The sequence below is a fragment of the Cyprinodon variegatus genome, unplaced genomic scaffold (assembly GCF_000732505.1).
Source record: "Cyprinodon variegatus isolate N-32 unplaced genomic scaffold, C_variegatus-1.0 Scaffold152, whole genome shotgun sequence".
Lineage (NCBI taxonomy): Eukaryota > Metazoa > Chordata > Actinopteri > Cyprinodontiformes > Cyprinodontidae > Cyprinodon > Cyprinodon variegatus.
The window spans coordinates 158,998-175,364 of NW_015150605.1; the positions used below are offsets into that span (position 1 = coordinate 158,998).

Genomic DNA, 16,367 nt, shown 5'->3' on the forward strand with positions numbered 1-16,367 from the left:
TGTGTGTGCATATATATGTATCTGCAGTCCATTATAAGCTTTCTCCGAACACGTCTGTAGTGTGTTTTTGTTTTTTTGGGGGTTTTTTTCCCTGTAATGTTGAGGTTTCACCTAATTATTTAGGTGAACCATTTCTTGTAGATGTAGACTGTTTATTTCCATCCTGAAAAAAAAACCTTGACCAGGGGTCTTCAGTTCAAGTCCTCGAGGCAATAGGACTTTAACATTTTGTCTGTTTCTACTGAAACTCATTTTACACCTTTTTAGATGCATCTGCTTCCACACTAATCCCAATGGCTGAATTATGTCCACACTATGTGGTCAAGTTGTCAAGTATTCTGCTAAGCTTCTGGTTCAGGTGTGTTGAAACGGAATAACATCTACAAGGTTCAGGACACTTGATGTGCAACACCTGCTCTAGATATTGTTTCCCCTAGCTCACTTTAAAAAACCCCAAGATGTTCCTTTATTATGAGGGGTGATACTTCCTAATATTTCTGAATCTGCTCTAAATAGGATTTGCCTAGAAAAGAAGGTGCAAATGAAGCATGCTGAACTGGCGTATTTTGATGAGGAGCAGTGACGCCACAGCAGATACTCGCCAGAAAACCTAACCCTCATGAATCTCTCATTAGCTCATAGGGTCAAGATTTTGGCCGCTGTTGTGCGGTTAGGATGAAAACCTCAGAACTCCTCCTGCATAAGGGCATCGAGTAATCTGCTTTCCAACACAAAAAGTTCCTAATCATTGCTTGCAGCTTTGACGTCATTATCTATTAGCAACCTAAACTTATGCTTCTTTTCTTGTGTTCTTTCTTTGCTACCACAACATATTTGATGTCTGACCTTCCTACTATTCTTTTCTCTTCTTGTTTGCTCTGACTCAGCAGCCATACACACACCCATACCATGAAAGAGCTTTGTTATTGGCCGTGGATGGAACCCTCTCCTTTCCATCTCTCTTATTTTATTTGTTAGCTCACAAACAGTCAGCCAATACTCATTCACACACTTCTGGTGCTGCGTGATCTCGTTGCACCACGCTGCAGTGAGGCAGCATTTTCTGCAGTGAGACAGGAAAGGAGGGAGATGAATGGATGGGAGAGGGAGAGCTGGGAATAGAGAAGATGGGAGGAGAGTAAGTGGTGAAGAAGTAAGCTGGGAGGAGAAAGGATTATGTAAAAATGAAACGCAATCTCGGTCCAGCAACCCTTCTCAACTTTGCTCCCATACGCACACGACCACAAACGCACAAAGAGGCTACTGTCCCACATCCTGGAATCCCTTGTTTGTATCGCTGATGATGGGAATGAGGCGTAATGTGAGCTTAGGATATGACTTAAAGGTATGTTTCCAGGGATTTAACTCTTTATTACTTTATTATTCTGGAGTTGGTGTTTGTAACTGTAGAGAGTGCAGAGAATAACTCCCGTTGATCTGTTCAGCTGTTTATATAAGCTTTCCCATTGTCCCCAAACTGTGTTAAAACAAGGATACCCATCTCACCTTCTGTTTGATGTGTGATTCTGTGTGTGCTAGATGGAGGCCACATCTAGCAGAAATTATTCCACTGAGCGGCAGCGGCTCTGATTATATAAGAACAGAGTGTTGTGTGGCTGTGGCGATCTTGTGCACGGTCAACACATCACAGCCTCTGTTGTGACTGTCGGCAGGATTTAGGAGTTTTACTAATCAGAGCAAGGTGCATTTGATGACTTCGTCATCTGCTGGATCTGCTCTGTCTGGCCTGGTGAGTTAGGGATCTAATCTGATCTGTGGGTTGTCTGTGCAGCTTCATTCAGATCATCTTTCCGGTAAAGGATAATACTCTATTAGACATTTGCTTTTATAAATTTGATAATTTTATTAACTTTGTTTGTTTTTCTTCCCCCTGTTATACATCTGCAATGATAAGTTCTACTACTTTAAAATCATACTTTTTTTTGTGTGTGTGTGTTTGCTTTAAAATGTATATAAAATGAGATTAAGACTGCTGGGAAGGGGCGGAGGGGTAAGGACATGCACTCAGGGAAAAAGACTGCCCCTGAGGGTTTCCTTTTCAGAAGCAGGGGTGGCCTGTTTTTGTGCCAGTGTTTAATGTAAGGAGACAATGACCGCGTTGACACACTTTCTGTGTCTGTAAGCTGCCAGATTTTGTTACAGAAATTATACGGAATGATGCAAGGGAAGATTTTCACAGAAAGCTGGACAGTAACGATACAGAAATGGACAGCATATTATGAATGATGTTCTCTCAGGCTCTGCATTACTTCCTGATTAAATATTTATCCCCTAAAAAGCTTATCCTGACAAACATAAAGCACTTCCTGCATGTTTTCCAACAGAGGACACAGAACATGATCTCAAGAAATGGTCTTTTCTTTTACTTTTTTTCATGGTGCATGGTGGACATTGTAGATAGATTAGAAATGAAAGAAGCATAATGATTTAGTCAGACTTTTCTGTTGTATTTTCAGTTTTTTATTCATATAGCTTTAATCCACAAGACATAATTTCAAGGCCCTTTACAGAGACAATTGAATTAGATTATCAGCTGCACAGCTGATATTTCCAGGATGGTGTCACAGCCAATGAAGATCATGGTAAAAGCAGAGAGAACATGAAGTCAGATGATGGATGAAGAATGAAGCAGAATGATGAAAAGTGGTCCCTATATCCTCCGGCAGTCTAAGCTTATAGCAGTATACATTCAATCGATAGGGTTGATTAATGACAACTTTAGTTTCTTCACTATCAAGACAGTCTATTTTTAAGATTGCTTTAGTTCTCGCTTTAGTGGGATTTTTTTTTAAATCTATTTATAAATCTCATTGCAGCTTTATTTGTTTGCTTTGTTTTTTTCTTTCAAATGTCTCCTTGTGCTACAAATGTCCGCAAAACTAAAGATGAAACACTTTAGAAAAAGTTTGTGTTTAAGAAAATTAGACCAAGTGGTTTCTCTATCTATAGAAAACCAGTTTGTATTGTTTTTCTTTAAGATCCAAAGAATTGTGTACATTCCTAGGCCTTGGTTGCGGGTCAAATCCACTGTCCATCTAACACTTTGATCTTCCTTACTCTGGCATTTTTGGTCATTCCAATGATGATCTTACATTGTATTGTAAAACCCTCTGGAGTCTCACTGTTTTTTGTCTGCTGGTTTGGTTTGTGAAGGGTGCAACATAAGAGGAAAAAGGACTCTTGTGTCCGCGTTCTAGGATGGCCACGGAAAGCTCCACTATTCCCAGTCCTGTTGTCCGCCAAATTGACAAGCAGTTCCTGATCTGCAGCATATGTCTGGACCGCTACGAAAACCCCAAAGTACTGCCTTGTCTGCACACCTTCTGTGAGAGGTGAGTGGAGATGATGTGACACAGCATATAGGATGACGCACGCTTCTGATTTTCTTCCATCTGCATTTATATTTCAGGAAGGTGATATCAGCATAAAAGTGATTTCAAATGTATTTGGCATGTGGCATCTTGAGAGAAAATGTGTGTTGCTGGTTTAGTCATCATTCCAACAAAACATTTGTCCTCTTAACTTGTTTAGTTTTAGTTTTTATCACTTAGTACTTTCTGGATGATCATATTAATATTTGCTTTAATTTAACATTTTGTATACACTCTGTGTATTAAAAATCACATTTTATTTTGTACAGCTTTCCAGACTGTAAAAGAACATTTCCCTTCCATAAAGTACAGCAGAGATCAAATGTACAGCAGAGATCAAATGTAAACAGTGTGGGAGAAAAAAACGTGGTGCAAAACGCTTCACGCTTCAGGCATTGATATGGAAGTTTAGATCATCAATATATGGTGCAAATATGCAGGATTTTTGGTTTGGTGTTATCAGTGTGATGCAGAGTCTGTGACATGATTTAGACTTTTTTCAATAGTTCAGCAATCTGATTGGCAGATCGGACAGCTCTAGTAGGGTGATATACGGTCAACATCTCAGTTAAATATAACGGAACAAGAACATGAAGGGCTCTAAAAACAAGCATTACATTTTTAAATCAATCCGAAAACGGGCCGAGAGTCAGAGTAAGGAATATGTTGCATAGTGTCTCACAGAGAAAAACTGAACAAAGCAATGATTTATTGCAACAGTAAAAGTGAGTAAATCACTTTCAACTGGGTTAATGAGTTCTTTGGGTATCTTTGTGTTTTGTTCCATTCTATCAACTACAGGTGCCTGCAGAACTACATCCCTGCCCACAGCCTCACCCTGTCGTGTCCTGTGTGCCGACAGACATCTATTCTCCCAGAAAAGGGGGTGGCGGCACTGCAGAATAACTTCTTCATCACCAATCTGATGGATGTGTTGCAGCGAAGGCCAGATACCTGTAGCCAGGAGGCCACCACCCTCGACAATGTAACCGCTGTGGCTACAAAACAGCTGCTCTCCTGCCCCAACCATGGGGGAAGTGTAAGAGATGCTTCCACTAAAACCAGTCTCTTTAATAATTTAGGTTTTTAGCCAATTTCACATTTGGAATCAGTTTTTTACATTGTTATTCAGAGGGAAACCAGAAAGTTTTTTTTTTTTTAAATAGATACTGGTCTGAAAATATAAACCTAGGGAGCAAGCTTACAGCAAAATGTTTCCAACAAAATAATACTTTGGCTCTTTCATTCGGAATATGAAGCATTGACTCAATCAAAAATAAAGTTATAACCGTTCAAAATGTGTCTGTGTCAATAGATCTAAATCTTTATTTTTTTAGGTAATGGAGTTTTACTGCCCACCCTGTGAGACAGCCATGTGTCAAGAATGCACAAGTGGGGAACATGGAGAGCACCCAACCGTGCCTCTAAAAGATGTAGTGGAGCAGCACAAGGCCTCATTACTGGACCAGCTGAATGCTGTTAAGAAGAGGTACAACAGGACAGGACTATGAGCAGCTCCGCCTTTCTCTCTCTGCATTTCATTGTATAATGACCCGTGCTCCATTTAGGCTTCCGGAGATAGACTCCGCCCTGCTGACCCTGTCTGAGATCCTGCAGCAGCTGACCAGTCGCAAAAGCTCCATAGAAGATGACATCCATACAACCTTTGATGAGCTGCAAAAGACCCTCAATGTCCGCAAGAGTGTTTTACTAATGGAGCTGGAGGTCAACTATGGGCTAAAACAGAAGGTGAGGAAAGGTTGTTGGAGCATTTATAGTTCTCCCGTTTCCTGACTTTTCATGAGAACTTGATTTACTTTCTGAAGTTGATGGGGCAAAAAACACATTTACATGTATTAAAGGGGTCACAGAATGATTATATAGGGTATTTGGTTCTGGTCCTTAAGGTCTCTGAATAGGGTGTGTAACATTGGTTGGGCTGAAAATGGCATATTTGCTATGAGCCCTAATTCAAACCTGGTTAAAGCCCTAGAATGAAACATCAGGTTTTATTCCTTTCATGGTACTCTCATGAATATTTAGATGAGCTGTGCGCTAATTGGTTGGTTTACTACGAGCAAAGCTGCTGAGCAAAGACTCATCATGGCAACAAGCACTCACTCACTAAAACAATTAAATTGTTGATAAGTAGGGTGACCAGACTTCCTCTTTTTCCCAGAAATCTCCTACTTTTCATACCCCAAAAAATTTCCGGGGAGAATTTCAAAATCATCCGGGATTTTGGTTATATACAATGCAGCAGAACCGAGCCGTGGGCTCCAGGGCTGTTCTGGGAAATCTGGGACGGACGGGGGCAACGAGCCAGCGGGGGATGGAGCGACCAAACCCGACCCGGTGACGGTTGCCTGGACACCGGCGGCCCCGTGTTTATATAAAACAAACAAAAAAAACTGAACATTAATCTTTTTAGGCTAATCTACCCAGCCAAATGTTTATCGTAATGAGAGATATAGGAGCAGATATAAATTGTATTACATTTTTAGACATGGAACAAAAAACTAATGGGTAGAAAAATACTTTTAACTTTTTAACATTTTTGAACATTTTTATAGTTATGTAACTAAAACCCATTAATAGGAACAGAACAAACATACTTTCATTATCTTGAGTTAATGCATACCTCAAATAAAACTAACAGAAAAAAAATTTGTTTTTATGGTGTAACAGGTTTATCTCTTGTGTTTAAAGGAATCACTTTCAGCATTTTTAATTTTGTTATGTTTAGTCTGATTTTTACTGGTTTAATTTTATGGGATATAATTAGTGCTGATTGTGGCTGTGCTGCACCACACTGCTGTTACTTGCTAAATTGACTTTTTAGAGACTGGGCTCGTTTATTATCTTTGTTATAAAAGGGTAGAATAATAGCCTTTCCTCCTATAAGGCTTCTCATCAGGCAACTTTTGCTGGTCTGTTGGTCAGGCCACATGTGTGGCTAAGGATTTCCAATTCACTGACTGGTCTGAAATCAACACACTTGACCCCTGGGAAGAACCAAACATGTGACTTGCTGTAGAGCTGTGGCTAGATGGAGCCAGTGAGCCGTGAATGTTTTTTTTTTTTTTTTTCTGGGTTGATCAGGGTGTGTCATGTGCAGTGAAAGCAAACTGTACAGTACAGCTCTGCTCCTGACACTGGAGAAACTTTATCCTCCGTTTCTCCTCTCGCTGCATATGAGAACTGTTGAGGTTTCTGAGCTTCAGTTGGAGACAAATGAGGAACTTTGGAGGAAACACTTCAGATTAAAACATTAATGGCATCTTGCTCAGGAAAAGATGACTTTGCTGACCAGATCTTGGTGAGTTGAGCCCGTTCTCCACTACTAAATATCCCTGTTTTCTTAATAAGTTTAACCTTACAACATATCTATTTGTCATAATAGATATGTTGTAAGGTTGTATTGGACATTTTCTGTGCTGCAACATCAAATGCAAGACTGTTGCATGATCCAGAAACATTTCTATGCAAAATCCAGGAGCAGCTGACAAAACACCTCTCTACTTTTTTTTTAATAAACTGCTCTTGTAAACAACGGAGTGTGACAGGAAAACTGAAACAAAAATAATAATTGAGACGAAGAGCAGGAAAAACTGGCCTGTTTAGAATAATTATTATAATGAGCTTCAGATCCTGTAACATCTTCCAGTTTGCTTCAAGGGTTTTATGGGTTATCCACCTAAAACTACTAAAAATATTTGAAACTGATACAGAACCTTGTAAAATGATTCATTCATTCAGTTAAAGTTTTACCTATGGTCACCCCACAGCCACAAACTTTGCTGCTTTTTCGTGTTTCTATTTTTGTTTATTTAATGATGTAAGCTACATTGTGATGAGGGGCATATGTTTGTAGTTGGCTCTCTTTTATTTTAATACCCTGAAATAAAATCAAGTCAAGCAAATTACTTTTGTAAAATACAGCCGGTTGTGAAGGCATCAGATGTCTCTTGGAGATCATCTAAAGTTCAAAGAAGAAATTTGATCAGGGAGAAAATGAATAAGTTCAAAGCAGAGAGGTTATAAAACATTAACTTAACTTCTCCAAATCTTACTGACTGACTATACAGGAAGAGCAGATGGAGTAACAGGGCCTCTAAAGATCCCCTCTGCAGGTGGAAGGATCTGCCCACAAAACGGCTGTTATTTTTTTTTGTGGGTAGATAATTTTTTGTCTTCACACGTTATTTATACACTTGTATAATGGAAAAGTGTATTAATAAAGCCAAAGCTTTTTTTTTTGCAGTTTGCCTCATGCTATTTTACCAAGAAGATGGAAAATCCACTGTTATTATGTACAAATATCATGACTTTATTTTCATGCATAGTTTGACAGAAAAAAGCATAATCCATGTCAGCTGTTTCCCTCTTCATTGGCTTCAAATGTATCCTCTCAATTAATCCAGTGCTGCCTTGCTGCCCCCTGGTGTCTCCATGTGTAGGTTCTCCAGGCCCAATTGGACACCCTACTGCAGGGACAGGAGGGCATCAACAGCAGTTGTAACTTCACGGAGCAGGCGCTGACCCACGGCAGCGAGGCCGAGGTGCTGCTGGTGAAGAAGCAGATGGGTGAGCGTCTCATCGAGCTGGCCAATCAGGAGCTCCCTCTGCAGCCAGGTGAGAATGCCCAGCTGGACTTCCTCGTTGAGACGGACGGGTTAAAGAAATCTATCCACAACTTGGGCACCGTGGTAACCACAAACGCTGTTGCATCCGAGACTGTGGCCACAGGTGAAGGGTTACGACACTGTGTGGTAGGTGTGCCCACAGCCATCACCATAACCACCAAGGACAAAGATGGGCAGCTGTGCAAGATGGGTAATGCAGTCATCACCGCTGAAATCTCCTTCTCTGACGGGTGCAAAGTTGATGGAGAGATCCTGGACAACAAGAACGGCACCTATGACTACCTTTTCACTGCTCCCAAAGAAGGCCCTTTTAACCTATCTTTGCGCTTGTACAACCAACACATCAAAGGAAGTCCGTTTAAAATAAAGGCCCACATACAAACATCCCCGAATTCAGATGGCACAAAGAAGAGGCTGAAGTCTCCAGGCAGCGGACACATCAAGCAGAAAGCCTTCAAAAGGCCGGCCAGTATGTACAGCACCGGGAGGAGGAAAGAGAATCCCATCGAGGATGATCTTATCTTCCGAATAGGTGAGTATATATTTTTTTAAATAAACTTTCACACTGTCATTTCCTACAAGATGACAGAAGGATTTGGTCTGTGTAAAAATGCATAAATAAAACTACTATAATCTTTACACACAGAAAATGTTACTGTGCAATGAAAAATCTTGAGTCATTCCTCTTATTTTATACCGGGTAAGTTGCTTTAAGGTTCCAGACTAGAAATAAGCTTAAATGGATGACAAAAATGTCAGACCTAGAAAGATATTTTGAGTTTTAGTAGTCAGGTCTTCAAGGATCAGAAATATAGATAATTGAAGAAACTAAGAGATGTATTATTCCTCAGTTGATCATCCTCCCACTGCCGAATTTACAGCCAATTCTTCTTCTGAAAACCTCATGTTGGAGATATATTACCTTTCTGTTTTTTTTATTCTTTTCTGTTTTTTTATTTATTCAACTAAAATTGTAAACTAGTTGTCTTTTCCTGGATAATATGTTTGACCCAGTTTATTCCAAGTAATTTTGCCCTTTCACTTATTCCATATTCCTTTTTTGTATCCATGCGTACCATTTGGAACCCAAACACTAAACCATTATCTATGTTTGTCTTATTAGATGCTAAATGATCAGTACTCAATTGATTGAATCCAAATAAACTCAGAATGACCTCCTGGTGGTAGGCAATGTTTATTAGACACCCATAAACACATTTTGTTGGCCATTTATCTTAACTGAGACATTTGCAAAAGGAACAAAATAACAATCTGGATTTTTGTCACACTGTTAATTACAGAACAATATGTTTGATGGTAGTTAACAGTCAGTGCTGGTACCCACTTTGGTGGCCTACATTTTAGATTTGTTATACATACAGGGTATATACATCGAAATTTCATAGATCAGATGGAGGATTATCCTGAGACTGCGCCACCACTGATGGCTGACCTGACCAGCATGTCTTTATTGGAATGGGAAGTGCGAGGAGGAGACCTATGCAGACTCGGGGAGATGTCCACATAGAGGGGCCAAGGACCCAAACCAGGGACTTTCCTGCTGTCAAGCTAAAGTGCCAGCTATTGTCATGACTTTTCCACTTTATGAAGAGGCCATTGGTGTTTATATCCGCAAACAGAAAAAAACCCATTTGGGGTGAAACAGTTGTGTTGAGGTCCATCATTTTTTATTTTTTATATTTTTTTCATACAACTTAAATATTTCCAGATTTTGCCCCAGAACACTTCCACAAGTTAGCCTCCACTTAAGCTGCTTTTTCTGAATCTTCCTTTCAGAAGCTTTTCAAGCCAATGTCAGTAATCAGTGTATGTGAAGCTCAGGGCTTAAAAAAAAAAAAAAAAAAAAAAAAAAAAGACCTTCATTTATTCTTCTTTTCTTTAGGCACCAAAGGAAGAAACAAAGGGGAGTTTACCAATCTGCAGGGAGTAGCAGCCTCTTCTCAGGGAAAAGTGCTGATAGCAGACAGCAACAACCAATGTGTTCAGGTTAGCAAAAATCTTATTAAGCATGTATAAAAGTTTCACTAGAGGAGTCACTGGATTTATTTTAAGCATTGTGGGGAGTGGTGGCCTAGTGGTTAGGGCATAGAGCTTGGAATCCTGAGGTTCTGAGTTCAAGCCCCACTCCCACAGACTGCCACTCTGGGTCCCTGAGCAAGACCCTTAACCCCACACTGCTCCCTGGGGCGCCCAATTGTGGCAGCCCACTGCTTCCTGAGGGGATGGGTTGCAGAGGTACATTTCTCCAATGTGAAATCAATAAAGTTATTATTATTATGAGTTGTTATCTACTGATCATCTATTATACATTTGACTACTTTCATTAGCAGATTTTTTTGGTGGTATATTTCTCACACTACAGGTATTTTCCAATGATGGCCAGTTCAGAAGTCGTTTTGGCATCCGGGGCAGGTCTCCAGGTCAGATGCAGCGGCCAACGGGTGTGGCTGTACACCCCACTGGTGACATCATCATTGCAGACTATGACAACAAATGGGTCAGCATCTTCTCAAGTGATGGGAAGTTTAAGGTAAGTTTTATGTTTTCTTTGTTTAGGTTATAGCTATTTGACAAAGTATTTTAACCAGCAGATGTTAAGAATTACTGAAGTATGTTTATCTTTAGAACATTTTTAAACAATATCTCTTTAAGGTATCTTATGGTCTTTAAATCTTAAATGTTTATTGGAAAACAAAAATATGTGTGTAGTATTCAGAGATCACTATTGTCTGCTTGGGACAGATGTAAAGCTGATTCAGTATTTGCATAACAGAAACCAAAACTTTCTCACTTCTGCAGAACAAAATAGGCTCAGGGAAACTGATGGGACCTAAAGGCGTAGCGGTGGACAGGAACGGCCACGTCATCGTGGTCGACAATAAGGCCTGCTGCGTCTTCATCTTTCAGGCCAACGGCAAGATGGTCACAAAGTTTGGTAACCGTGGCAACGGTGACAGGCAGTTTGCAGGTATTCTTGGAGATAAAACCTTAAGCTACATGACAAAACCTGTGTCTGAGCAAAACCATTCAGAATGTTTTCTTGCGGCTTCTAGTTCATTTCCATCTTTACATGAGGTGCAGCTTCAAAAAGATCACACAGACCAACATTAGTCAGTACAAATAACCTTTATGGCTGACATTATTTCCTCAGGATTACATTTGAGATGGTTTTGTTTTGAGTATTTTTTTTTTCCATTTTATACAAAATAAATCTGTTTAAGTCTAAGTCTTATTATTTTTCCTCCTGATATTTAAGAACAGAATTTCTTCTGTTCTACAAATCAGCTAAAACTGACAAATGTCTGAAATGCATTGTTGTTTTGTTGTCTTTATTCCAGGCCCTCATTTTGCTGCCGTCAACAATAACAACGAAATCATTGTGACGGATTTTCACAACCATTCAGTCAAGGTGAGTGCATTTTCACAAAAGATGGTTTATATCCCAGTCTTAATTTTAAGTAAAAAAAAAAAAAAAAAAAAAAAAAAACATTTTTTAGAAAGTTGTTTTAGGAAGTAAAGCTTTTAAAGTTATCGTAGACATTCTATTCTTTCTGAATATGTTAAACCTTGGACTAATTAAGTGGTCTTCTATAAATATATTGTAAATAATTACCTCAAGATGTTAAATGAATTGTTCAAAAATGCTTTCTTTTTAAGCACACCTTGTTGGAGTAACTATCTGATTAAAAAACGTCTACAAAATATGATTTTCCTGCAGATTTATATTGTTTGAAAACTTAACCTTTTCTTCCTTTTTAAGATGGCAATAAACTCAAAAACACAAATGTCCCACTTGACGGCTGTATTTCTTTAGAAAACATCGACCAATTTGCCCATTTCTTCCACTATGTCAACATATTGAAGTGAATCAAGCAATGTAAAACCAATTCCCATTATTACCTAATCATTAAATAACACGTCTGAAAGTAAACCAGATGAGAAGAAGACCTGCACATTGCACTCCTTTTATAAGTATTTTTACACCTGAATGGGCATATAAGGTTGTTTGACTTCAAATAACCTTTAAACTTCAGTCAGCCTCCCGTTAGTGAAGATGGCAACACTCCCCTTTAACTATGATGCTGCTGATTTGAAAAGGAGGAAACACTGCAGAGCACAGAAAACAAAATATATCAGCTGGTTTATTTATTTTCTAGATCTCTGCACAGGTGATGTGACTGTAGAGCTTTTATATGGACTTTTGGGAACTGGGTTTTATTTACAAAGATACCATGAATATATGACATAAAATTTTTATTTTTTCAACCCAAAGTAGTGAAAATTTCAATATAAATTTAACAAAACAGTCTCAGTGGATAAGTTGGAAAAAAAACATAATCTCTTCAGTAATAGACCTGGACAAGCCACAGGATTAATGAGATGGGCTGATTACACATGGGACCTCAAGGACATCATGTCTGTTCTGTGTCCTACATATTGTAGGTGTTCAACACAGAAGGAGAGTTCCTGTTGAAGTTTGGCTCCAACGGCGAAGGTAATGGGCAGTTCAATGCTCCCACTGGAGTGGCAGTGGATGTCAATGGAAACATCATCGTAGCAGACTGGGGTAACAGCAGGATACAGGTCAGCAAACCATTAAACTTGTTTTTTAAAATTCATTTCAACTTCTTATTGACAGCTTTCTTCACAAAGATCTTTGCACAGGTTTAGTATCATCCTCTGCTTTCTCTCTGAGTTCACGTGATTACTATTTGAAAACTATCCTGATTCATAAAGAGTCATTGGAGGCAATGCTGTGCCATTTAACAAGGTTCCAAAGCATTCTTGAAAAGAAATGCTTCAATACATTTATTTCTATTCTTTTTCAAAGCACACCTTTAGACATCCTCAACTCTGCTCCAAAGTTGTCATAGGTACTTTTACACATAATCCAGCTTAGTTTTACTCCACACCAAAAAGATGGAGAGTTTTTATTTTATTTATTTTTTGATGGGGGCACAGTTGTTTAAAATATGACTTTTCGTTATGGCCTTTAACAAACCAGTTAAAGTTCAATTTAGATTTAAAAAATTAAATAAAGACTATGGAGCTTTATAGACCAGGAAAAAAAACATACATTTCAGATACAGTTGGTATGCAGAGAGTGTCCTTCCTTCTAACACAAAAAGGCTACTGTTGGTCCTGGTCATTTTACACCCCACACTGAATACCTTCTCAGTGTGTGGAGAAGCAAATTAGTTTGATTTTGCTGCAATAAAAAAGGAATAGCTTTAAAGGCTCTACATATTTATTTATTTTTTTTACAAAGGTTATAGATGAATTGTAAATCTGTGTAATGAGTAGAATTTCCTTAAAATAAAATAAAAAACTCTTAAAATTTTTCAATTTATTTAATGTTTTTTTAAACTAATTTTCTCCCATTGGTCACTAGCTTTAAAGGGGTGATAGAATTCAAAACTGAGTTTACATTGTCATAGATGAATACGATGGTTCATCGGGTGAAATGGACGTACAGAGAAGTTCAAACCCCATCGACTCCTCCTTTCTCTGCAAATCTCACAATTCTAAACTTCCACCATGAAATGGGCGAATCCAAACGAAGCACCAAGTTGGATTGGTAGCCGGAGGAGGGGGGCGGTAAGGCAGGCGGAGGAAAGCATAGGGCTGCTGTTCAGGCAACCGTCACCAGGTCGGGTTCGGTCGCTCCGTCCCTCACTGGCTCCCTGCCCCCGTCCACCGGGGTTCCCGAACCAGCCCTGGAGCTGACGGTTCGGTTTGAATGCCTGGTGTGTTTCGCCTACATGCTGCACTGTAATCGACCAAAATCCCTGAATGATTTTGAAATTCCCCCCGGACATTTTATTGGGTATGAAAAGTAGGACATATCCTGGAATAAGAGGACGTTTGGTCATCCTACCATATCAACAATTTGATGTTTCGGTGAGTGGGCGCTTATTGCTTCGCTCGTTGTAAACCAACCTATCAGCGCACAGTTCGTCTAAATATTCATGAGCATAAAATAAAAGAAAGAAAACCTGTCGTTTCATTCCAGGGCTTTTAACCAGGCTTGCATTGGGGCTCATAGAACAGCAAATATGCCATTTTCAGCACAATCACTGTTACACACCCTATTAAGAGACCTTAAGGACCTGCACCAAATACCCTATATAATCATTCTATGACACCTTTAATTTAAAATAAAACTGGTATACCTGTTTATAACCTTTTTAAAAAAAAAATAAAGTCCACAACAATATATATTTTTATACATCATCTAACTTTTGAATTAGTGCTGATGCTGCTTATCTTTGGCAGGTGTTTGATGGCAGCGGCTCTTTCCTCTCCTACATCAACACGTTGGCTGACCCGCTCTACGGCCCGCAGGGATTGGCCCTCACCTCTGATGGACACGTTGTGGTAGCAGATTCTGGCAACCATTGTTTCAAAGTCTACCGCTATCTGCAGTAGCTGACCTTTTTGCTTTTAGGGACATGCCTACACCTCTTGGCCTGGGAAGACCAGGAGAACTGGAACTCAAACTCATTCATTCCACTGTGCCATCCGTTAGAATTTTCTCCTGAGTTTGAAGAAACAACTGCTCATACAGTTCTGCTGGTGGTTGGTGCTACGAAGAGTCGATCACAATCGTGTTTATGTTCCATTTGGAGTGTTGACATGAAAGGTGAAGCTTTAGTAGTGATAAACCTGTGATATCACAAAAAAAAAATCGCTGCACTGGTTAAAATCACGCACTTAAGTGACTTAACTATAGTTTAGGTACCTGACAAAATAACATATTTAAAAACTATTAGTGCAGTTTTCTGTTTAAAAAGCCCTTAAGCCAACTCACAATTTGCCTGTTCAGAGTATGCTGTAGGATGGTTTGGAGCATGATTACGCATTGCTGTGCATGTTGTTTTTAAAAAACATCTTTAATACTAAAATGCAGTTTATTTTGAAAATACAGGATTTAATATCACCACTATAACATTTTAAATGGCTGCACAGTTTCAGTACACTGAATGGGTAATGGTCTATGTTTTAGGTAGACACAGATCTGAGAAACTTTGGCCATATAATGTGAACTTTAATATAGGGCAACAAGTGACAAGGTTATACATTAATATTTGAATAAAATATTTTAAAACATTAGTTGTCTCAGTTTTTGTTATGATTCCTGTTGAGTACTAATGGCCAAAAGTCCCACAATCCAAGTATAATTAATCCAATAAAATGTTAAACAATATCTATATTAACTAAATTTCAAAGATTTATACATTTATAAATCAAGTAAAATGTTAGAATAAAGCCCTTTGTGAATTATTACTGTCAATGTTGCGCATACCACAAATTAAACTGCATGATATGCTGCAACAGGATTGTGGATTAACAAAATTGTTGAAACGACTACAGATAATTCTTATTTAATGAAGTTTACCATTTTTTTTGTATGATGAAAAAAAATCTACAGTTATTAAAGTGTGGCATCTTTTGAAACCCTACAATTATTTTATTGTACACTGATGCACCTTGTTGGACTTCATACCTCCCCTCAGCCTCTGAATGCTTATCCTACATTGCACGGCCACCTCAGTCAGTTTTTTTTTTCTTATTTAATTCATGGTTTATTAAACACGTATGTTCATGTTTTTTATTGTGGCACATTTGGATCTCCATACACATCTGCTGTACATGTCTACATTGTAGGCCCATGTCCCAGATATGCAAGATTCATCTTCTATCCTACACAAAAATTACTTTGATTTCCCCCCACTGGTGTCAGAACTGCTAAACCGATAGCCCTCACTCCTTCCAATGAGATCTTGTCTTTTCCACATGTGTCTGATTGATGGTGACCTTGTAGATTTGGAAGATGTTATTTTGTACATAAGCATTTGGTGTACATGTTGTAAAATACAATCCTGTTTAAAGCCTTCATCATAAACAGTCTTTAAGCACACAATTATCAGTATTCGTCTTCCCGAGTTTGGTCAAGTTTTTACACAATCCTGTAAAATTCTTTGTCTTGTACATATTTGTATTGCAAAATTGAATTAAAGTGCCAAAGATGACAAAACGTACTTCCAAGAGGGAGAGTCATAGTGTGGTGATGCGTTTTTTTTTAAATGTTTTTTTTTGTGCAAAAATGAAGCACATTTTAAGAAAACATAATGCAAATGGATTATATACAGGTCCTTCTGTGTATAATATTGTGATAAAGCTAATTTTCCATAATGTAATGATAAAACTTGAACATTTCAGGTCTTTTATTGTCTTAATACGGATGATTTTGGCATACAGCTCACCAAAACTCAAACTTCCTATCTCATAAATTTAGCATATTTCA

At 38.6% G+C, this 16,367-nt stretch overlaps 1 protein-coding gene across 4 annotated transcripts in view; it reads left to right on the forward strand.

Annotated features, from left to right (window-relative positions):
• Nucleotides 1-14,564, forward strand: part of trim2 (tripartite motif containing 2) — a 26,601-nt gene extending 12,037 nt beyond the window's left edge. For 2 of the 4 annotated variants that reach the window (XM_015377328.1, XM_015377327.1), the window contains exons 2-12: nt 3,175-3,353; nt 4,194-4,431; nt 4,730-4,881; nt 4,961-5,141; nt 7,853-8,570; nt 9,942-10,045; nt 10,422-10,589; nt 10,859-11,027; nt 11,398-11,468; nt 12,503-12,643; nt 14,336-14,564. In XM_015377328.1, the coding sequence (XP_015232814.1) occupies nt 3,220-3,353; nt 4,194-4,431; nt 4,730-4,881; nt 4,961-5,141; nt 7,853-8,570; nt 9,942-10,045; nt 10,422-10,589; nt 10,859-11,027; nt 11,398-11,468; nt 12,503-12,643; nt 14,336-14,488 (2,229 nt within the window). In that variant the 5' untranslated portion in view covers nt 3,175-3,219 and the 3' untranslated portion in view covers nt 14,489-14,564. Of the gene's footprint in view, nt 1-1,099; nt 1,346-1,539; nt 1,751-3,174; nt 3,354-4,193; nt 4,432-4,729; nt 4,882-4,960; nt 5,142-7,852; nt 8,571-9,941; nt 10,046-10,421; nt 10,590-10,858; nt 11,028-11,397; nt 11,469-12,502; nt 12,644-14,335 lie in introns of those variants that run through there. The other 2 variants (XM_015377329.1, XM_015377326.1) reach the window with 2 other exon arrangements.
• The last annotated feature ends 1,803 nt before the right edge of the window (nt 14,565-16,367 follow it).